Source organism: Mustela nivalis, assembly GCF_964662115.1.
Source record: "Mustela nivalis genome assembly, chromosome: 5".
Lineage (NCBI taxonomy): Eukaryota > Metazoa > Chordata > Mammalia > Carnivora > Mustelidae > Mustela > Mustela nivalis.
Window position 1 is genome coordinate 148,245,725 of NC_139024.1, and position 21,753 is coordinate 148,267,477.

General features: G+C 39.3%; 1 protein-coding gene and 1 pseudogene across 6 annotated transcripts in view; one reads left to right on the top strand and one right to left on the bottom strand.

The window, feature by feature from the left end:
- Positions 1-21,753, bottom strand: part of NUP153 (nucleoporin 153) — an 87,875-nt gene that overhangs the window by 51,047 nt on the left and 15,075 nt on the right. For 3 of the 5 annotated variants that reach the window (XM_082731803.1, XM_082731799.1, XM_082731800.1), the window contains one exon: positions 6,548-6,773. In XM_082731803.1, the coding sequence (XP_082587929.1) occupies positions 6,548-6,773 (226 nt within the window). Of the gene's footprint in view, positions 1-6,547; positions 6,774-21,469; positions 21,621-21,753 lie in introns of those variants that run through there. The other 2 variants (XM_082731801.1, XM_082731802.1) reach the window with 2 other exon arrangements.
- Positions 7,147-7,602, top strand: LOC309865466 (large ribosomal subunit protein eL31 pseudogene; annotated as a pseudogene). The gene has a single exon. The product of its transcript is annotated as a large ribosomal subunit protein eL31 pseudogene (transcript).

The window sequence follows — 21,753 nt, forward strand, 5'->3', positions numbered from 1 at the left end:
GCACACATACATAAACACACACACACACACCCTGCTGGAATAAACAAATTCAGCAAAATAGCAGATTACACAAAAGTGACCTGTTTTTACACACTAACAATGCACATTCTGAAAAGAAAATAAGAAAACAATTCCAGAGGTGCCTGGGTGGCCCAGTGGGTTAAGCGTCTGCCCTTGGCTCAGGTCATGATCCTGGAGACCCAGAATCAAGCCCTGCATTAAACTCCCTGCTCAGTGGGGAGTCTGCTTCTCCCTCACCCCGACTCTCCTGCTCTCTCTCAAATAAATAACTAAAATCAAAAAAAAAAAAAAAAAAAAAAGGAAAAGGAAAAAGAAAGAAGAAAAGTAAAGTAAAGAAAACAAAAAACTCCATTAACAATGGCATCAGAAAGAATAAAACACTTAGAATTTAACCAAAAGAGGGACATCTGGGTGGCTCAGTCAGTTAAGCATTTGCCTTCGGCTCTGGTCATGATCCCAGGGTCCTGAGATCGAAACCCATGTTGGGCTCCTTGCTCAAAGGAGAGCCTGCTTTTCCCTCTCCCTCCACTGCTCCCCCTGCTTGTGCTGTCTCACTCACTCTCTTTCTCTGTCAAATAAATAAAATCTTTTTAAAAAATCACTATTCACAAAAAGCCATATTTTAAAAATCCAATAGAACATTTAAATTGTTTTATGTAATAATTTCTTATCAAGTTCACTCAAGATAGATAATGGCTCGAGTCTGAAAATCTACTGGTACTGACAGTTAAACCTTTTGGCATTTACACATTATTTCAATTTTTCTGCAGTCAGGATGCACATACATAAAGGCTGAAATGTTTCTTGGGGTATTTAGTATTCTCATTTTGTAGTATACTATACCATGAAACTGTTTTTTTACTTATCTCGTTCTCTCATCCTTGCAGCAGTTTATCCTATAGGAGGAAAAGCAAGGGGACAATTTTCTAGCTATGGGCAGACATCTGCTAGATCTAGTCTACACAGAAATTATAAAGAAAAAAGAAATCTACTATGACCTATGTCTCCTTGAAGGCATGATGCTAAAAGCAGTGTTACTTTTTAATACCTACAGGACTACTTTACCCCCAAAACCAAGCCCAAAGACAGTTTGGGATAATGTGAGTAAATAAGGCAATGTCATCTATAGATTTCTATCAGCCACAAATGCTCAGTTTCTAAGAATATACCTATAATCACATGGTATCAATTAGACAAAGCAGTCCACAACTTCAATCTACTGCTGACTAGTGTACTAGATATGCCATTGTGGAGTCTTTCGGAGGCCTGAACTCATAACTAACTCAATGAAACCTGTACATTATTTCAGATTCCACTAACCTAGCAGAAGAAATCCAGACACCCAAAGGCTCACCATCATTAAGATAGTCAACACAACAGAGTACACAGGCAGAAAGCTGCAGAGAACAGATTTTAAATGGGCCACAGATTCTGTAACTGTTCGTACTGCCCTGTACTATTTGAAGAATGCACAATCCCCTCCAGCTCCAGTTACTATTAATACAAAAGTTACACTGGCAAAATTAATATTGAGTAAACAACATTCAGGACTGCTTTAAGCTTTCCATTATTTTAAGCTTCGAATAATCTGACACCACTTTAAGAGCAGAGAGGTCTAAGTTGTTTTTTGAGAATGCACTGTCAAATTTAAATGTAGTGTTTCAGAGTAAACAGTTCTTTCTCTAGTAAGAGCTATATTCATCACACTGGGGAGTTATCAATGGTATTTTAAATTACATATTATGTGATTACAACTACTGAATAATCCAATACCCAGAAAAGAACTATATGGGACTAAAAGTTTTTTTTTTTTTTCCTTTAAAGATTTTATTCATTTATTTGACAGACAGAGATCACAAGTAGGCAGAGAGGCAGGCTGAAAGAGAGAGAAGAAGAAGCAGGCTCCCTGCGAGCAAAGAGCCCGATGGGGGACTCGATCCCAGGACCCTGGGATCATGACCTGAGCGGAAGGCAGAGGCTTAACCCACTAAGCCACCCAGGTGTCCCTGGGACTAAAAATTTAAGATAAGAGCAGGATTGGGGCAGATGGGTGGCTCCGTTGGTTAAGCGTCTGCATTTGGCTCAGGTCATGATCCAACAACCTCTCATTGGGCTCCCTGCTCAGTGGGGAGACTGCTTTCCCCTCACCCTCTGCCCCTCCCAACACTCATGCTCACTCTCAAATAAATACATAAAATCTTAAAAAAAAAAGAAAAGAAAAGAAAGAAAAAGATAGGAGCAGGATTCAGATTTAAGGTAATAATGAGGTGGGAAATGCTATCAAGTTCCTGAAATTACTATAAAGAAGCAGCTCATAATTTGCTTCTACATAATTAGAGAAGTTAGGGTGAGTAAGTGTGCAAACAGAGAAAACAAGATCAGCCATCAGTGGGTTGTCTTTGAAGCCGGGTAATGGGTACGTGGGAGTTTCACTGCACTATCCTCCTTACCTGCGCAGTTTGAAATCTTCCATGGTAATTTTAGACACTAAATCACAAAGGTATGTATACTGTACATGTAACAGAAAAGCTATGATATAACCTTAGTGACATAATGCATAAAATCCAAGTTGGAAATGACCTCGGCAAACCACCGAATTAATTCCATTATTTTACTGAAAATACAAACACACACAAAAAAGAACTTTACAGATGTGAAATAAGAAACACTCCATTTATTTCACCCCTGAACTAAATTAAATCTTCAAGATAGTTAATCCTCAAAAGCATGCTCATTAAGATGGAAAATAGTGTCAGTCACTGTGGATATTGGCCGGGGAACACTGGAAGTCTCTAACGGAAAGGAGAAGCCAGGGTCCCCCTTAAGTGCCCAGGAAAAAAAATGACATGAAGTCAGTCAGCATAGACCTACTAGATAAAGCCTCAAGGCGGTTGTTGGTAATGTATCTGAAAGAAATCTGTCCAAAGTATAGATAATAGAACTTCCCAAGTTATTCTAACAAAAAAATAAGCAAACATTTAAAGACTAAGCCAAACTGAGAATTATTAAGAACACTTAGGGAAGCCATTTGTCCACACTGGGAATCACTTTTTCAGGCCCACTTCATTCTCACTGGGTTTCATGACAAGCAAATCAGGCAAGAAAAGATGTTACTATATCCAACAAAATTAACAGGCCATACACCCACCTCAATTATTTAGGCAAGACAAGACTTCAACACATAGTCAGAAAACTTTTATAAGCTAAAACATAGTGAAAGAAAATAAATATAAGGAAACATATGGAGAGATAAACAGGACTTCATCAAAATTAAAAACTTTTAGGGCGTGTGCATGGCTTGGTGGGTTAAGCCTTTGCCTTTGGCTCAGGTCATGGTCTTAGCGTCCTGGGACTGAGTCCTGCATTGCATCCGGCTCTCTGCTCAGCGGGGGGCCTGCTCCCCTCCCCACCTGCTTCTCTGCCTACTTGCGATCTCTCTCTCTGCCAAATAAATAAATAAAATCTTTTAAAAAAATTTAAGAACTTTTATGCTTCAAAGAACACTATCAAGAAAGTAAAAAAGACAATCCATAGAAGAGGGAAAATATTTGTAAATCCTACACTGATAAGGGACTTACACCCAGAATATACAAAGACCTCATCCAATTCAACAACAGAAAGACAAATAATCCAATTAAAAATGGAAAAAGGAGATGCGAATAGTTATTTCTCCAAAGATATACAAACAGCCAATGAGCATATGGTAAGATGCTCAGTATTACTCGTCATCATGGAAATGCAAATCAAAACCACAAGATGCCACTTCGACCCACTAAAAGAGCTATAAAAAAAAATTAAAGGGATGCCTGGCTGGGTCAGCCCGGGCTCTTGATCTCCCGGTCATGAGTTCAAGCCCCATGCTGGGTGTAGAGATTACAAAAAAAAACCCACAAAAAATTAACTTTAAAAAAAACATTTAGAGATGGAAAAGGCTAGTGAGGATTAAAGAAATTGTAATCTTCATACACTGTGGGTGAGAAGGCAAGATGATATATCCGCTTTGGAAAACATCTATCCCTCAAAATGTCAGAATTACTATGTGCTCTAGCAATTCTACTCCTAGGTATACACACAAGAAAAAACATAGCCACACAAAACTTTGCACACATGAATATTCAGGGCGGCAGTATTCATAATGTTCAAGAAGTGGAAAAACCCAAATGTCTAGTAACTAATGAATGGATAAAAAGAATGGGAGTTTTATCCCTACCATGGAATACTGCCTGGCAATAAAAAGAAGCTCTGATGCATGCCACGACCTGGATGAACCTTGAAAACATGCTAAGTGAAGTAAGCCAGTCAACAAAGGACCATATATTCTGTGACTTCATTTATATGAAATGTCCAGTCTAGGAAAATCTACAGAGAGACAAAGACAAATCAGTGGTTGCCTGGGATGGGGAATGACTACTAATGGGTCTAGGGTTTGGGGGTGGTGACAGGGATGGTAATGAAAATGCTCTAAAACGAACTGTGGTGACGGTTTAACAACGCTGTGAATATATTTAAAACCACTGAATTGGACACTTTATCTTTTTAAATTTGGGAGTACAGGTTCACACACAACATGACATTAGTTTCAGGTGTACAACATATGATTCAACAAGTTTGTACATAAAGGGATGCTCTCAAGTGCGGCTTCCATCTGTTGCCACACGACACTATGACAACAACACTGTCTCTATGCTGTGCCTTTCACGCCTGTGACTTCTTTTCTCCCTAAATTAGAAGCCTGTATCTCCGGCCCACCTTCACCTATTTGCCCACCTCCATACACCCTCCCCTCTGGCAACCATCAGTTTGTTCACTCTAGTTATCATTCTGACTCTGCTTTCTGTTTATTTATTCATCTGGTTTTTTTAGATTCCACATGACTGAAATCATATGGCTTTGTCTTCACTTCTCTGACTTATTTAGCTTAGCACAATACCCTCTAGGTCCATGCATGTTGTCACAAATGGCACGATCTCATCTTTTCTTATGGTCACATACTATTCCTCTGTGTGTGTGTGTGTGTGTGTGTGTGTGTTCGTTCCACATCTTCCGCACCCATTCTCTATCGATGGACAATTGTATTGCTTCTGTAACTTGGCTGTTATAAACAGTGCTATAATAAACACAGCAGTGCATTTATCTTTTTAGATTAGTGTTTTCTTTTTCTTTAAATACCCGGTAGTGGATCTGCTGGATCCTGTGGTAATTCTACTTTTAATTTTCTGAGGAACTTCCACCCCCACAATGTTTTCCACAGTGGCTGTACCAATTTACACTCCCACCAACAGTATACAAGAATTCCTTTATCTCCAAATTCTTGCCAACACTTATTATTTGTCTTTTTGATTTTAGTCATTCTGACAGGTGTGAGGTGATACCTCATAGTGGTTTTGATTTTCATTTTTCTGGTGATGATTGATAATGAGAATCTTTTCATATGTCTGTTGGCTACCTTTACATCTTCTTTGGAAAAGTGTCTACTCAGGTCCTACGTCCATGTTTTAGGCGGAATGTTTGTGGAGTTTTTTGGTGTTGAGTTGCTAAAGTTTTTTACATATTTTGGACATTAACCCCTTATTGGATATATCATTTGCAAATACCTTCTCCCATTCAAGTAGGTTACCTTTTTGTTTTGTTAAGGTTTCCTTTGCTGTGCAAAGGCTTTTTATTTTGATGTAGCCCTAACAGCTTATTTTTCCTTTTGTTTCCCCTGCCTAAGGGGACATGGCTAGAAAAATGTAGCTATGGCCAATGTCAGAGAAATTATTGCCTATGCTCTCTTCTATGATTTTTATGGTTGTAAATCTCACATCTCGATCTTTAATCGACTTTGAGTTTATTTTTGTGTATGGTGTAAGTGGTCTGGTTTCATTCTTTTGCGTTGAACTGTACACTTTAAATGGGTATGTGAAACAGTATATCTCAATAAAGCTGTAAAAACTATATACAGTGAAATAACAGAAAAATATTTCCAAATATGCCATGTTCATGGATTATCTGAAGCTACTGAATATTTGTAAACCCCATCAAAATGCTGTAAGAGGATCCAAAAACGTTCAAGCCATTAAAATGCAGGCTCACTTAATTCTAAGACTAATGAAATGACCCAGCTGAGCGTGCTGCGGAAAGGACAGGCGCCAACTGCCGTTATACTACATCTAAATTCTAGTGTTGGGGGAGCATTATCACAGTTTCACTCTAAGAGTTCACACTTATATAGTGTTGCCTTAGTGCCACGACCTATACAAAACAATTATGAGGATACTGAGGGTGAAACACAATCTCCTGTCCAAAAAGCCACATGACAGTTGATGGTCTGAAAATTCAAAACCCAAGTCTAATCCCAGAGCTTGCATTTCTAACTGATATATCAACTTACTAAACTAAAAGCTGATAAAGAACTCATTTGAACCTGATCACCCTCCTCCTATACAGCTTATGTACTACCCAATGAGATTTAACTACAGCAAGGGAATGTGAAAAGATTTATGAAAACCTATCACACCTAACAAAATATTCACATTCTACATACCTTCTGCATTACTGACTGTTGGCTCAGGAGTGATTCTCCCATCATGAATATTAGAGTTCTCCTCATCAGCATAGACCAGATGATCATCTTCTCTATTTTCTGGCCATTGTGGAACCTCTCTTGTGTCTGATGAGCAGCCACATACATCTTCATTCTTGTTAAAGTATCTTTGTAACCATCCTGGCACAATATTCTTAACAGATTCTGTAACTCTGCTAAGAATGCCCTATTGGAGGAAGAAACACATAAGACAGTTTTAGAAATTTATCTCTTTAAATATGTACCTAATTACAGAAATCGTATCAAGCAAATCATGACTACTTGCAACAAAGTTTCCTAAAGTTCAATTATTTGAGTTAATGCTGACATGCTGGTATTTTACAAATTCTGTAGACATTATGAAATAACTACTTTCTTTCTTCCATATGCATACATCCATGAGTCAGTAATTGCCCCAAATGGCCTATGTTCTAACCCTTAAAAACTCCAACAGACCATCCAATAAGCCATACACTTTTTTGATTGAATAATAAAATAATGCACTAAAATACTATAGTATCAAAGAAAAGGAAGTCTCTATTTTGATTCTAGAATATTAAAAGAAGCAACATTTTCTTTCCAACCAGGACCCAGCAGAATGGCTCCTACAAAGAAGGGTGGCAAGAAGAAGGGCCTTTCTGCCATCAACGAGACAGTGACTGGAGAACGCGTTACCCACATTCACAAGCCCAACCATGGAGTGGGTTTCGGGAAGCAGGTGTGCCCCTCAGGCACTCCAAGAGATCCAGAAATTTCCCATAAAGGAGATGGGAACTCCAGATGTACACACTGACACCAGGCTCAAAAAAGCTGTCTGGACCAAAGGAATAAGGAATGTTCCGTTCCATACCCATGCACCATTGCCCAGAAAGCTGTAATGGGGATGAAGATTCACCAGACGTGCTCTACACTTTGGTTCCCTATGTACCCATCACCACTTTCAAAAAAATCTACTTAATATGGATGAGAACCAATCGCTGATTGTCAAATAAAGGCATAGAACTGCCAAAAAAAAAAAAAAAGGCAATATAAATAATACCTTCAACAGCTTCCTTAATTATTTTACTGCACACTAATAAAGAAAAAACCTGGACAATTAAAAATGAGGTTTTTTAAGACAGATAACAATCCAACATAATAAACTCAATAAATAACCTAAGTTTTTTTGATGGGAAAATTTTGTTACATCACATGTTGTCTGAAAATCCAAGGAATTAATTTTATTATGACAACTGTTAAGGGGAGGAAAAAAAATGTGTTACAACTATCAGTGCTCTTAACATTTATTGTGGCTTTGCTATGTGCCAGGCACTGTTCTAAGTAGTTTATACATATTAAATTGAATCCTCACAATAATTTTAATGAAATTGATATTAATAATGTCACTTTATGGATGAAGAGAGACAGTGAAGTTTTAAGTAATTTGTCTAAGGTACAAACACAACTACTGTGGTTTACCTAGGGACAGAGTTAAGGGAAGGGCTTTGGGACTGGTAGGATCTAGGAAAAGTTTGAGTACCTCCCTGTACTTTGATTTACTCTAGGTAAAACAGTAACATCCACTCCAACCTGAGAGAACCATAATGAAGACCAAATGAAAAAAGGTGAAAGCACCTCACAATTTCCAAAATTGAACAGAACCATACCGATAATTTTATTACTAATGAGGAGAAAAAAAATTAGCAGAAACAAGCTGGGGTGAGATAACCAAGTTTAGGGAATGATTTCCTTCATAAAGTAGCATTAGTAATATTTCAAAGAAAGAATCACAGGAGGAAAAACATGAATTGACAGGTACAAAAAACAACAGATAAAAATCAAGACACTGGGGCACCTGGGTGGCTCAGTCGGTTAAGCGTCTGCCTTCGGATCAGGTCATGATCCCAGGGTCCTGGGATGGAGCCCCACATCGGGCTCCCTGCTCAGCAAGAAGCCTGCTTCCCCCTCTCCCACGCCCCCTGCTTGTGTTCCCCTCTTTCAATATCTCTCTTTGTCAAATAAACAGACAGAATATTAAAAAAAAAAAAAAATCAAGGCAGAATATATAAATCTACTCCAAAAGCTAACCCAAGACAAAGAGGCCCTTGAAATACCCTGTCAACAGAAAAGACAGAACACACTTCTGATACTGGCACTTGAATAGTATTTTTCTCCACTATTTGAAAGGTGTAGGTATCAATTGGGAAATATGTAGTTATTTTTCCACCTATTCTCCAAACAGAAACTTTGAACCCAACTATAACGATGTGAGCTCTCCAGCAACACAGGAAGCCAGCAGGCCTATAAAAAAGACTCCCTACTGAAAAGCACAAATTCACTGTTCCCCTCCTCAATGCTAATGTTACACAGTATTAGTTCCTCTGGAAAGAAAGATTATATAACTATATCCATAATTTAGTATTTATAAAATATAATATTCATTACTTTTACTTATTATTTATACTTAAAGATTTATTTACCCCTTCCTATATATTTCAAAAAAGATTGGAAAGTGCTTATAAGATATAACATTATTTAAATAAGACTTGAAAAAAAGTAACTTGCTAGGAAGCAATAAGTTAGCTAAAGCACGACAGCAAGAATTTAAGGTAAAATAAATTCTTTGGTGAACTTCTAAGGTGTTAGGCTATGAAAAGTATCAGAGATTCCCTGTGATCCCTACTCACTTAAGGGGGCAAGTCCAGGGCACCTGGGTGGCTCAGATCATGATCCCAGGGTTCTGGGATTGAGCCCCACAGGGGGTAGGGGGGCTGCTCAGCAGGGAGTCTGCTTCTCCCTCTCTGTTTGCCTCTTCCCCTTGCTTTCACTTGCTTGCTCTCTCTCAAACAAATAAATAAAAAATCTCTAGGGACACCTAGGTAGCTCAGTCAGTTAAGCGTCTGCCTTTGGCTCAAGTCATGATCCCAGGACCCTGGGATTGAACCCTGCACCGGGCTCCCTGCTCAGAGGGGAGCCAGCTTCTCCCTCTGCTCCCCTCATGGCTTATACTTTCTCTCTCTAATAAATAAATCTTTAAAAAAAAAAAAAAGAAAGAGAGGTCTGGGGGAAATTGGAGGGGGAGACGAACCATGAGAGAGTATGGACTCTGAAAAACAATCTGAGGGTTTTGGAGAAGCAGGGGTGGTGGGGGAGGTTGGGTGAGCCTGGTGGTGGGTATTAGGGAGGGCACATATTGCATGGAGCACTGGGTGTGGTACATAAACAATGAATTCTGGAATACTGAAAAGAAATTTAAAAAATAAATAAAAATTATTTAAAAAAAAAAAAGGAGGAGGCAAGTACAGAACAACTTAAAAGTAATACCATACTTCACCAAAAGTCACTTATGGGGCAGCATTAGGAATTATGGAGAATAATCAGTGAACAAAACTGAAGAGTCAAAATGGGTAAAATAAAGCTCACTCTAGTTCTAAAGTTCATGAACTTTGCTTGGATCCTTCTCTTTTCTCAACTAAAATTTAACCAATGTACCTGATCATGGCCCACAGCTGCTCTAGCACAAGAAAAGGACAGCGAGAGAGGAGTTGCTGGGGGCACTGGAAGGGCAGCATAAAGATCTTGACAGTAAAAAGAAACACTGTTTAAACTGACCTGTAACCATTATAAAAAACCAACATCCCTAACTTCAGGATACCTCTGGACAGTAAATGATCCTACGGCAACCACGAAAATTAAGCTCAGTGGACTCTCATGTAATGGTTCCCAAAGTGTGATCCCTTTACTGGTAATGTCAGCTTCCCCTCAAGCCCTCTCGCAGCCCTACTAGACTCAGAAAAACAGGGCTCACCTGTTTTAACAAACCTCATGTGAGTCCTATGTAAGCTTAAGTTTGAGAATGACCATTCTAGTAAAAGATATTAGGAAATTAGATACATTTCAGGAAATTACAATACATTTCAGGGAAAAGGTCCCTCTGAAACAGGCAAATACAAATTATACTTAAGTTCTAAGAGTTTTCTGGAAAACATATGTATGTGGAACATTAGTCAGACAGTAATTAAGATATATGTAAGATACTCTACAATTAATCAGAAAAACAAATCTTACAGTGGACTGTGCTGAATATAATACAGCTTACAGAAATATCTTCCCATGATCCCACACTTTAGCCATGGTTTTTACCTGTACTATTATTAATGGTTTTCTTTTATTCATTTCTCTCAATGAATTTAGCTCTTCCTACAGAATGAAATCTACGAAATCACAGATTTGATGCCGTCTTGGTCTTCACTTGCTCTTCCCTCATTCCATCCTTGACAGGCCATCCCACCAAACTGGATTCTTACCAGAAGGTAGGACTGGCCCATAAGATACCAGGGGATACTAGAGATCATGGAAGGGAGGAAAGAGAAGTTGTTCTTGGGCTTCCTCTCTGATCAAGGATCCCACCTCTAAAACCCTGCTCCAGCCAGGCGGCCATTCCTCCACTCCAGCTAGACCATTTCTTCCTTATCCTTCCAGTCCTAGAAGAATAGCAGCTTCCCACTACTACTAATTTCTGGGCATCCAGTATTTACTATCCAGTATTTACTCCTTTAACCACCAGCATATTTCTATGTAGACTCTTCCTTATAGATAATTTCAGATGAACCATCTCAAGTGAACACGTTTCTTGCAGGGTCCCTAGCTGATAAAGCAGTGCTACATGTTAGTTTTTTTTTCTAATGAACATGAAAATTAAAGAGTCAGTCCGTAGCTTTATCAACAAAGGAAAACACATACAACAGGTGGGGAAGCACTCATGTTACTCAGAAGCTACATTCAATCTTTATCTCTGTAAAATATTTTAGAATCTTGTCTAACTTATAAAGGTAAACACAGACAGGACGCCTGGGTGGCTCAGTGGGTTAAGCCGCTGCCTTTGGCTCAGGTCATGATCTCAGGGTCCTGGGATGGAGTCCCGCATCGGGCTCTCTGCTCAGCGGGGGGCCTGCTTCCTCCTCTCTCTCTGCCTGCCTTTCTGCCTACTTGTAATCTCTGTCAAATAAATAAATAAAATCTTTAAAAAAAAAAAAAAAAAGGTAAACACAGACATTATTTTGTCCATTCAAGTTATTCAATCAACACTTACTGATCACACACATGTCAGGCAAGGAACAGTGGGAGACAGCAGAAACAAGTTCCTGCTCTCTGGGAGCAAACACACCAGTAAATATAATAGGAACACATAATATGGTGATTCAATGCTATGAACAAAAATAAAGCAGCAGAGCAAAATGGGATAGTTATTTTATATAAGCAAAGACCTAGCCATGCAAATTTCTACTGAACTATTATAGACTGAAGGAACAAAAAGTGCAAAGTCTTAAATATAGGACTGTCCTTGGCACATGCTGTCTAAGGTTCTGTAAACTAATTAATAAATACAAAATCTAATAAGCTTTAAATAAATACTTATAGCTTTCAAAATTCCTCTTTAATCATGTGTGTGCATATGTGTGAATCTATGTGTAATCTTTTGTTTTATACCTATCTCATCACCATTATGGGACTAAACCGGTGATCTCAAAATTAAAGTCTTCAGGGCGCCTGGGTGGCTCAGTGGGTTAAGCCGCTGCCTTCGGCTCAGGTCATGATCTCAGGGTCCTGGGATCGAGTCCCGCATCGGGCTCTCTGCTTGGCAGGGAGCCTGCTTTCTCCTCTCTCTCTCTCTGCCTGCCTCTCTGCCTACTTGTAATCTCTCTCTGTCAAATAAATAAATAAAATCTTAAAAAAAAAAAAAATTAAAGTCTTCAAATCAGCAGCATTGATGTCACCTTTGAGCAAGTGAAAAATGCAAATTTGTTTTAACAAGAGCTCACGAGGTGATTCTCATGCAAATTAAAGTTTGAGAACCAGTGCACTAAAATCATCTAAAACTCAAGAGACCCATTTCCCAATTAAGGCCATGGTAAACGTTAACTGTCGTACAAGTTTAACTACAATATAAACTTTTGCCTAAAAAACTATCCTATTTCCATGATTATCTTATTATCGAATACATCATACCATTTTATCAATTTCGTAAATACCTACTTTATAATATCAACTCTGAAAATGAAACCAGCAGTAAACATAAAAGCCTACTTTTGAACCTATTTCCAGTGTAAAAAGACTTAGTTAACACACTTCATTACAGTAAATAACTACCAGATGTTAGAGGTTTTTTTTTTTTAATTTATTTATTAGACAGAGATCACAAGTAGGCAGAGAGGCAGGCAGAGAGAGGAAGGGAAGCAGGCTTCTTGCTGAGCAGAGAGCCCGATAACAGGGCTCAATCCCAGGACCCTGGGATCATGACCCGAGCTGAAGGCCCAGGCGCCCCAGATGTTAGAATTTTTAAAAATTGCTAAGGAAAATAGAAATCTGATTATGCACAGAACTGGGCAGACTATAACCAGGGAAGGGACTCTGTCTATCTAGTATACTTGGGAGAGTTACTTGTTACCAAAGGATACTTCAGCCACTAAATGGAAAAGTGAGAGTGAGGAAACTAGAAAAGGGGAAAAGCAGTTTTCTTACGAAAGAGAAAGCTCTTCTGACGCTAATACTAAAGAAGGTCTACGTTTTCAGTTCTTTAGAGACAATGTTTCCAGTCTTTATGGGAATGAGACAAACCAGCCTCCTATATGGACCTGAAGGAAAACCACTTTATGATATTAAGTGAGGGTGGGGGGGAATACCTCTAACAGGGAAAGAGAGGTACATGGAGTAAAGGTCTACTACGGTGTGAATACTGAAGTCCTACTTTACACAAGATTAACTTCTCTACTTTCAGAGGCTTCTGTGGTAAGCCAAACTGCCACCACTGTAACTTGATGTCAGTTTTCCACAGAAGACATTCTCTGATCCTCCAGTCTGGAACAGGCACCCCCTGTACTTCCCACACGATGGCACACTGTCAAGCAGGATGACAGGCAACCTGTCCATCAGCTCCACTAGGGCATCACCTCTGTGAGGACAGGCACCGAACTGCACTGTGCACAGATAAGTAGACGCACTCTTTTAATTTATCTACAACTGCAATAAAAGAAAAAAAAATGTATCCACAACAGCACTGCTCAACCAATCTCTTATGTCCACATAAAAATATTCTGTGACTAACTGCTAAAAAGGACTTCGGCAAATCTAGAATTTGAAAATAAACCATGTATTTTCTTGATGTAATACTTTCACCTTAAGAAAAAATAATTTTTGTTGTCACACTAATACCCCTTCCTCCAAAAAAACAACTTGTGAAAGCAGTCCAAGAATATGGGAAAACCATCCTCTGGAATGACAAATATAGCCAAGTAAATGAAGAAAGGTGGCCAAAGAAAGCAAATTAATGAAGGGCTTAGAAAAATCAACAAAACAAATTCGGCATTAAAAAATTTTTTTTTTTTATATTTTATTTATTGACAGAGAGAGAGAGATCACAAGTAGGCAGAGAGGCAAGCAGAGAGAGAGGAGGAAGCAGGCTCTCTGCTGAGCAGAGCGCCCGATGCGGGGCTTGATCCCAGGACCCTGAGATCATGACCTGAGCCGAAGGCAGAGGCTTAACCCACTGAGCCACCCAGGCGCCCCCGGCATTAAAATTTTTTAACCCTAAAGCAAAATCTACACTAGGTAATCATAAACAACGATGTTAATTTTAAGGATTAAGAGTGAATCTTTAAATGTGGATGAGTTAAACTGTGTCTTTTCTTTCTTTCCAAGAACTCAGGGTTCTTCATTTGGCCAAACATGGCAAAGTATCAGAAATACCACTGATACTTACAATAAATAATCTGGGACCAGAAGTAAATGCAATTCAACACTAAATAGATATTAAGCACAATCAGTGTGTAAGACACTGTGACTATATTAGCTTTTCAAATTACTTTTAATCAGAATTCAATGATTAATGAAAGAGGGTGGAGGAGGGGCAAGGCTTTTCCCCAATCCTAACTCAGAACTCTTTTGTAATGAAAAAGACATTCTTTTCTTGTGTATCTTTTCACCAATTCGTAATCTCAGAATTACCAAAGACATCTCTCCCACATGGCCAACACCTTACCAAGGGTATATGGTCTTCCCTCTCCTTATGTAACTATTTCTATTAGTTTTTAGTTTTCTTGACTTCTGTTCAACTCTTTTCTCCACATTATCCTCTACTAAATAGTAGTATTCAGATTATAAAATCTCCTCTCTCAAATAACTTCACTGGCTCTCTAACTATAAATATCAAATATAATCCGTCTTCAGTTCTTTTTTTAAAGATTTTTTTTTTTTTAATTTAAGAGAGAGCGAGTGAGTGCACGCAGCAGCCAGAGAGCACAAGTGAAAAAAGGGGGCAGAGGGAGAGGGAGAAGCGGTCTCCACACTGGGCAGGGAGCCCGAAAGGGGGCTTGATCCCAGGACCCTGAAATCATGACCTGAATCAAAGGCAGATGCTTAACTGACTGAGCCACCCAGGCATCCCAATTCATCTTCTGTTTTGACTTCTATCTGCTCTTTGGATGCCTTTATTTTGTTGAGACCTGTCACTTCCTTTTCTTCCAATGTTCTGTGCAACACTCTCTTTAGCCACTGAACTCCTGTGTTGCTAGGTTCTCCTTTCCAAACTTTTTTTGAAAGTCTTTTTTTTTTTTTTTTAAGATTTTTATTTATTTATTTGACAGACAGAGATCACGAGTAGGCAGGCAGAGAGAGAGGAGGAAGCAGGCTCCCTGCCAAGCAGTGAGCCTGATGTGGGGCTCAATCCCAGGACCCTGAGATCATGACCTGAGCCAAAGGCAGAGGCTTAACCCACTGAGCCACCCAGGCGCCCCTTTTTTTGAAAGTCTTACTTCCGAGTTTCCCTAATGAGTTTTCCTCCTGGCTCCCTCCAAGCCCAAGCGAAGAATAAGGGCTAAGAACCCAAGACTTCACATGAGACTTAAAGAATATCCAATTATAAAAAATCTTAAATGCTAAATAATAAAAATCAAGATGCCATCATAACCTTTCAGTTATTTCCAGTTTTAAAATGTATCTATTCTACCATCGATTTTAATAGTGCATCTCTATTATAACTTTAACTCACAGCTATTTCCATGAGCGAAAAAAGTAATGAAGTATTCAAATTCTAATGTGGTCATACTGAATCTGTTTTCAATCATCTGAATTTAACTTCCAAACCGAAGCTACTTTGTCTTATTTTACAACCTACCAATAGTCATTCAGCAGCCAAGGTTCCCCTATCCACATTCCAAATCCTGCTAGCCACTTAAAATCCGTAATTTTTATTGCTCTGCTCCACCTCAAGAGATGAAGAAAAAAAAAACCTCATACAAATTATGCTGGCTAAAAAAATTTTAAACTACAACTGGCCACAAATTTCAACATCCCTCAAAACTCTGCCCTAATGCAATAAGGAGAAACATGACCTGACTTAGTCTCTTATTTTTAGTTATCTGTATTATAGAGCCAGTATTAACAATTAGAAGTAATCAAACAAGGACAAGAAATCCCTAAATCCTTTCAAACTAGCCATAGGGACCAAATAAAGCCGAAAGCAGTTTTTAACCAAAGCAGTTTTTAACCGACTAAAAGTTACCTGCAAGATATTGTCACTTTTCTTAAATAATCTATTTGAAACTGGATTTAAGAGTTTATTTTTCAAATCACACTATGAAGAAAAGCAGCAAAATCAAGCAAACTGAAACATGTATACACAGGAAAGGCATTCTACCATCCTGTTTCTTTTTTTTTTTTTTTTTAAGATTTTATTTATTTATTTGACAGAGAGAAATCACAAGTAGTCAGAGAGGCAGGCAGAGAGAGAGAGAGAGGGAAGCAGGCTCCCTGCTGAGCAGATAGCCCGATGCGGGACTCGATCCCAGGATCCTGAGATCATGACCTGAGCCGAAGGCAGCAGTTTAACCCACTGAGCCACCCAGGCGCCCATCTACCATCCTGTTTCTGATAGCAAACAAAGTAAATTGTATCTTGTGGCAAGATTTTATATCAGGGTTCCTAACATGAAGAATCTTAAAAATAAATATATTACATCAAGTAGCTACAAAACATTTCTAAAAACACGAGGTCATTACATCGTCCTAATAATATTCTGTGCCTAAAGAAAACGGTTTTAATTAATGACCTCAGACCAAAGTCTTGATTTTATTTCAAACTAATATATACTGGCCTCACCAGGGGACTTTCTGGGATATGGAGACAATCCCTGGGCTTTGTTGTCATTTATTTTATTAAAAACATTGATAAGGGAATTGCTAAAATATCACACACAAGGGCCTCTCATCACAAACAAAAAAAAAACTACTATGCACTGAACTTAAAATTTGATTTATTTTCCTCGATACACTCCATAACTGACATTTCTATGAAGACAATGTATTTGAAAATAGGTACTTAAGAGGGTAACAGTTTAAAGTCCCACCTCATCACCCAGTTAAACAAGTCCCTAAATCCAATACAGGCCTATAAAAGATTGAGCTTGAGTACATAAAGGGAAAGAAATCTCTAAGAGGCAGCAAAATTCAGAGACAAACATGTAAATCAAAAGGCTGTATTTAGGGCACCTGGGTAGTTCAGATAGTTAAGCAACTGCCTTCCACTCAGATTGTGATCCCAGCATCCTCGGATCGAGTCCCACATTGGACTCCCCCTGCTCTGCAGGAAGCCTGCTTCTCCCTCTCCCTCAGCATGCTGCTCTCCCCTGCTTGTCCGTGTTCTCTCTCTCTCTCTCTCTTTCAAATAAATAAATAAATAACATCTTGGAACACCTGGATGGCTCAGTGGGTCAAAGCCTCTGCCTTCAGCTCAGGTCATGATCCCAGGGTCCTGGGATGGAGCCCCGCATCGGGCTCTCTGCTCAGCAAGAAGCCTGCTTCCCTTCCTATCTCTGCCTGCCTCTCTGCCTACTTGTGATCTCAGTCAAATAAATAAATAAAATCCTTTTAAAAAAATTTTTTAAATAAATAAATAAAATCTTTAAAAACAAACAGGGGTGCCTGGGTGGCTCAGTCAGTTAAGCCTCTGCTTAGGCTCAGGTCATGATTCCAGGGTCCTGGCATGGAGCCCTGCACGGGGGCAAGAAGCCTACTTCTCCCTTCTCCCACTCCCTTTGCTTGTTCTCCCCCTCTGTCAAATAAATAAAATCTTTTAAAAAAATTCAAAAAAATAAAAAATAAAAATAAATAAAAACAAACAAAAGGTTGTATTTAATCCAACAATTTCAAATGAGTTCTTACTATACATATGCCAGATCCTGTTGTAAGAGATTTACTCATCTCATTTAACCCTCCCAACCATTCCCATTTCACAGATGCATAAATTAAGCAGAGAGAATTTAAACAGCTTCCCTAAGTGCTGGCAGAACAGGATTCAAACCTGGACGCTCTAACTGCATTATAGTCCATTTTTTCCCTACCAACTATTTCCAGTTCTGTTTCCACTGATAGTATTTAACATCTAAAATAAAACAAATAGCGACCCTGCATGGCTCAGTCGATTGAGTACCTGACTTTTGGTTTCAGCTCAGGTCCTGATCTCAGGGTCAGCAGATCAAGCCACAAGTTGGGCTCCTTGCACAGCACAGAACCTGCTTGACATTCACTCTCTCCCCCTCCATGTGTCCCTCCTGCCCGTGCTCACTTGCTCTCTGAAATAAATAAACCTTTTAAAAATAATAAAATAAAATAAAGCAAAAAAAAAGGTAAAAATAAAGACAAAACTACTTAGTGACCTCTGGAATGACTTAAATATTCCATGTCTGAATATCATTACTTTACAAAACTGCGAATAGTTTTTCCCCATCAGATCCCAAGTGGGGCATATTGGGAGACAGTATCATATAGAAACTACCAAAGCAAAAAAAAAAAAAAAAATCCTAAACTAACATATAAACCAGGGTTAGGCAAACCATGGCCTATGGGCCAATTTTAGCCCTCAGCCTGTTTTTATAAAAGCCTCAGGCTAAAAACAATTTTTACATTTTTTAAAGGGTTGTAAAAACAAAACAACAAACTTGCAGCAACAAAGCCTAAAATATTTCTTATCCGGCCATCTACAAAAAAAGTGTGCTGATTCCTGATCTAATATGGCTACTCAAAAAAGGGGTTCCCTCCTTTTTCTAAAATAGCTAAATGCAAAAACTGACCTGGTGTAAGATAGACCACAACCAGGCAGATAAAATGAGTGGATTCCATCAGCTCCAAGCCAGAAGACAAAAACCTCTTAAACACACCCCCCCAAAAAAGGGCAAAAATGAGTAATTCACCAGGAGGTGGCAGTAGACTCTTTCCCAGGCAAGGTTTTGGTTTCCCCACGGACTCCAGTTTTTTGTGGTGACTATTAAGAAAAGCTTAAGAGCCAGAGCTGACTTCCTGGACCTGACAATCTGCGTAAGAAATGGGAAAGGAAACTGAAACAGTGAAAAAAACCACATCTTCTTTAGTGTCATGTTCACTACCAGCTAGGAAAACGATACCATTCCCTAAAGGCATCTGGGCTGAGTTAGGGGGTAGTACAGAAGGCAAGGGAAAATGATCAACTTACATTATTCAGGGCTGTTCTTCATTTTTGCTTCTACAATTCTTTAAGTTACTACCCCCTTCAGTTAGTTGAATAAGACAATGGATTTGTCTCCAAACTTCCAAGCAAGATGACATTTTAAAGATCAGAAGTTAAAAGAAAAAATGTAATCTTTAGATGTATCTCAGCAGAGCTAAACCAGAAGTCAAAACAGGAAATTACAAGTCAGAGGAACACATGCAAAAATTGCAGGTACTGCATGACTGCCCAAGCTAACTGGCCTGACAGGCAATGGCAAACACCCATGAACAGTGCCAGACCGCTCATTCTTATTCCAACCCTCTACCACACAACCAAAAAACTTCATTTTTGCCCAGAAACCCTTGGAACTTAATCAAATAACATTAGTCTAAAACATGCTATGTCATGAAGCTCCTTGCTATTCATGATGACTCAGCAGCTGCTGCAAAACATAGAGGTGACAGCATAAGACAGTAGACAGCAAGCAGGTAGTCTACAAGTCCACCAAAGTTCCAGCCAGGACTAAAGACAGTCTTTATTTTAAGATTTTAAAAATTGAACATTTTTTTGGTATACTCCTGGACACTTTAGTAGCCTCTGCCAATATTAAGTAACACTGGCAGTGTTATCAAGAAACCCCAAACCCCTTTAATCACAGTCCAAAAGCTAAAATGTATTTTCTTCTTCAGTTAAATGCCTAGGACAAGAAGCTAAAACTATTTTAAATAGGGAGAAATGATAAATTATCAAACTCTAAAACAAAACTAAACAGCCCAAAATCTTATCAGCTCTAAGACAACTTGATCGTAGGTACTATGATGTTAAAGCATCATCTCCCTAAAATTAGATTTTTAGGTAAGTACATTTAAAAATAAGCTGTGATTGTACCTTTTGTCACCTGGAATATATTAGGTGTTTTCTAAACTCTGTCCAGACCATCCAATACATGTATTTAAAACAGTTCACTTTTTATATAGTAACTTCCTTTTAAGATCTAAGAAAGCACTCAAAGACATTTATTCTTCAGGGGAAACAGAAAGCATGTGTGTCTAACTTCCCCTCTACAAAAGGATTAGGTTAAATGGCCAGGCGTGTGACCTGAATTCTAATCTTAAACTAGCCTGCAAGTACCCCTGGTTCCTCACAAAGAAACCTGAAAAACAATCATTTTCTGTTTATATCTGGGGGAAAACTAGGGGGAGAGGTGAAAGTAATGTCAAGACTTCCAACCATTAGCAGAGAGCTACTTAATACTGTAAATCACCATTTTTACTATTTAAAAAAATCCCCCCAAATTTTCACTTTAGAAGTTTTGTTTTTAATGATACAATTTAACACCATCACCAAACATGTTATTCAAAAACCATCACCATCCAGAATAAAGTAATCTAGGAATTCTACCTTTAACAGGATGCAACAAGTTATCAGACCCTTTTGCTATACTTTTGTTTTTTTAACAAGTTTAAGACACATACATATCTGCACCTTAGTCTCACTGAGAAGTTTTGTAAGTGACTTTATTAAAATAAATTTTTAACAGTTTCCTACTCAATTCCCATAACAAAAAAGGTTTTTTTAAAATCGGATTTTCTCAAAATGTCTCATTTACAGTCAGGATAAACTCCTTTTCATAATTTTAAACACCCCTAAGTACGCAAGGTGGTTCATTATTTAAGACCTCCTCTCCAGGGGCGCCTGGGTGGCTCAGTGGGTTGGGGCCTCTGCCTTCGGCTCAGGTCATGATCTCAGGGTCCTGGGATGGAGCCTCGCATCGCATCGGGCTCTCTGCTCAGCGGGGAGCCTGCTTCCCTTGCTCTCTCTCTCTGCCTGCCTCTCTGCCTGCTTGTCTCTCCGTCTGTCAAATAAATAAATAAAATCTTTAAAAAAAAAAAAAAAAGACCTCCTCTCCAACATTCCTGGGTGTCAAAAGTACCTAAACGTCTAGAATACGTCCCGTAAAATTAAAATATTTCGTGCATGAGATCAGAACTGGAGTCCCGGTCAACTGTACTGAATAGCCAATTCTAGCCTCTAAAATAAGATGGGGGTGGGGGGAGGATAGAGGAAGAGAGGAAAGAGTCTCGCAGCGGAGAAAAGACGTAAGGGTGGAGAGGGACTTTCAAAATGCCCCAGGGCCTAGGTAACTACAACCAGGTAACGGGGGTTTCGGGGGAAAAAAAAAAAAAATCAAAGCAGATGCTCTCAGATCGAAAGACACCGGCGGGGGAGACGCGGAACGAACAGGATGAAAACAAAGTTATTCCACTTTCTGTTTAACAGCGCCCCATCCCCACCCCCGGGCGCCTCGGAAGCAGACTGCCTAGGACAGCCCCCTCCCCACACAAACTGAAACGCGGGAGAGTAGAAAACAGCGAGCGTACGAACCTCCAGCCACATCTTCTCCTTTCTCCCTCGAGAGAAGGTTGAGTAATACGCTCAAACCTCCCAGTCCCCGCCAAAAACGAAAGAAATACGCATCGTAGGCCTAGAATTTCCGTTCCCGCCCTACGCCAGTCTGGGGAAGCCCCTGGCCCGGAGGCGGGGGGGCTGGGGGGGAGGGAGGCGGCCTGAACCACACGTGTGTGCCGCAAAGATGGGCCTGTCTCAGCCCACTTCCCGTCGCCACCCCAGCGGCCTGAGATCCCGCCGCCTGGCTCGGGCCTTTCCTC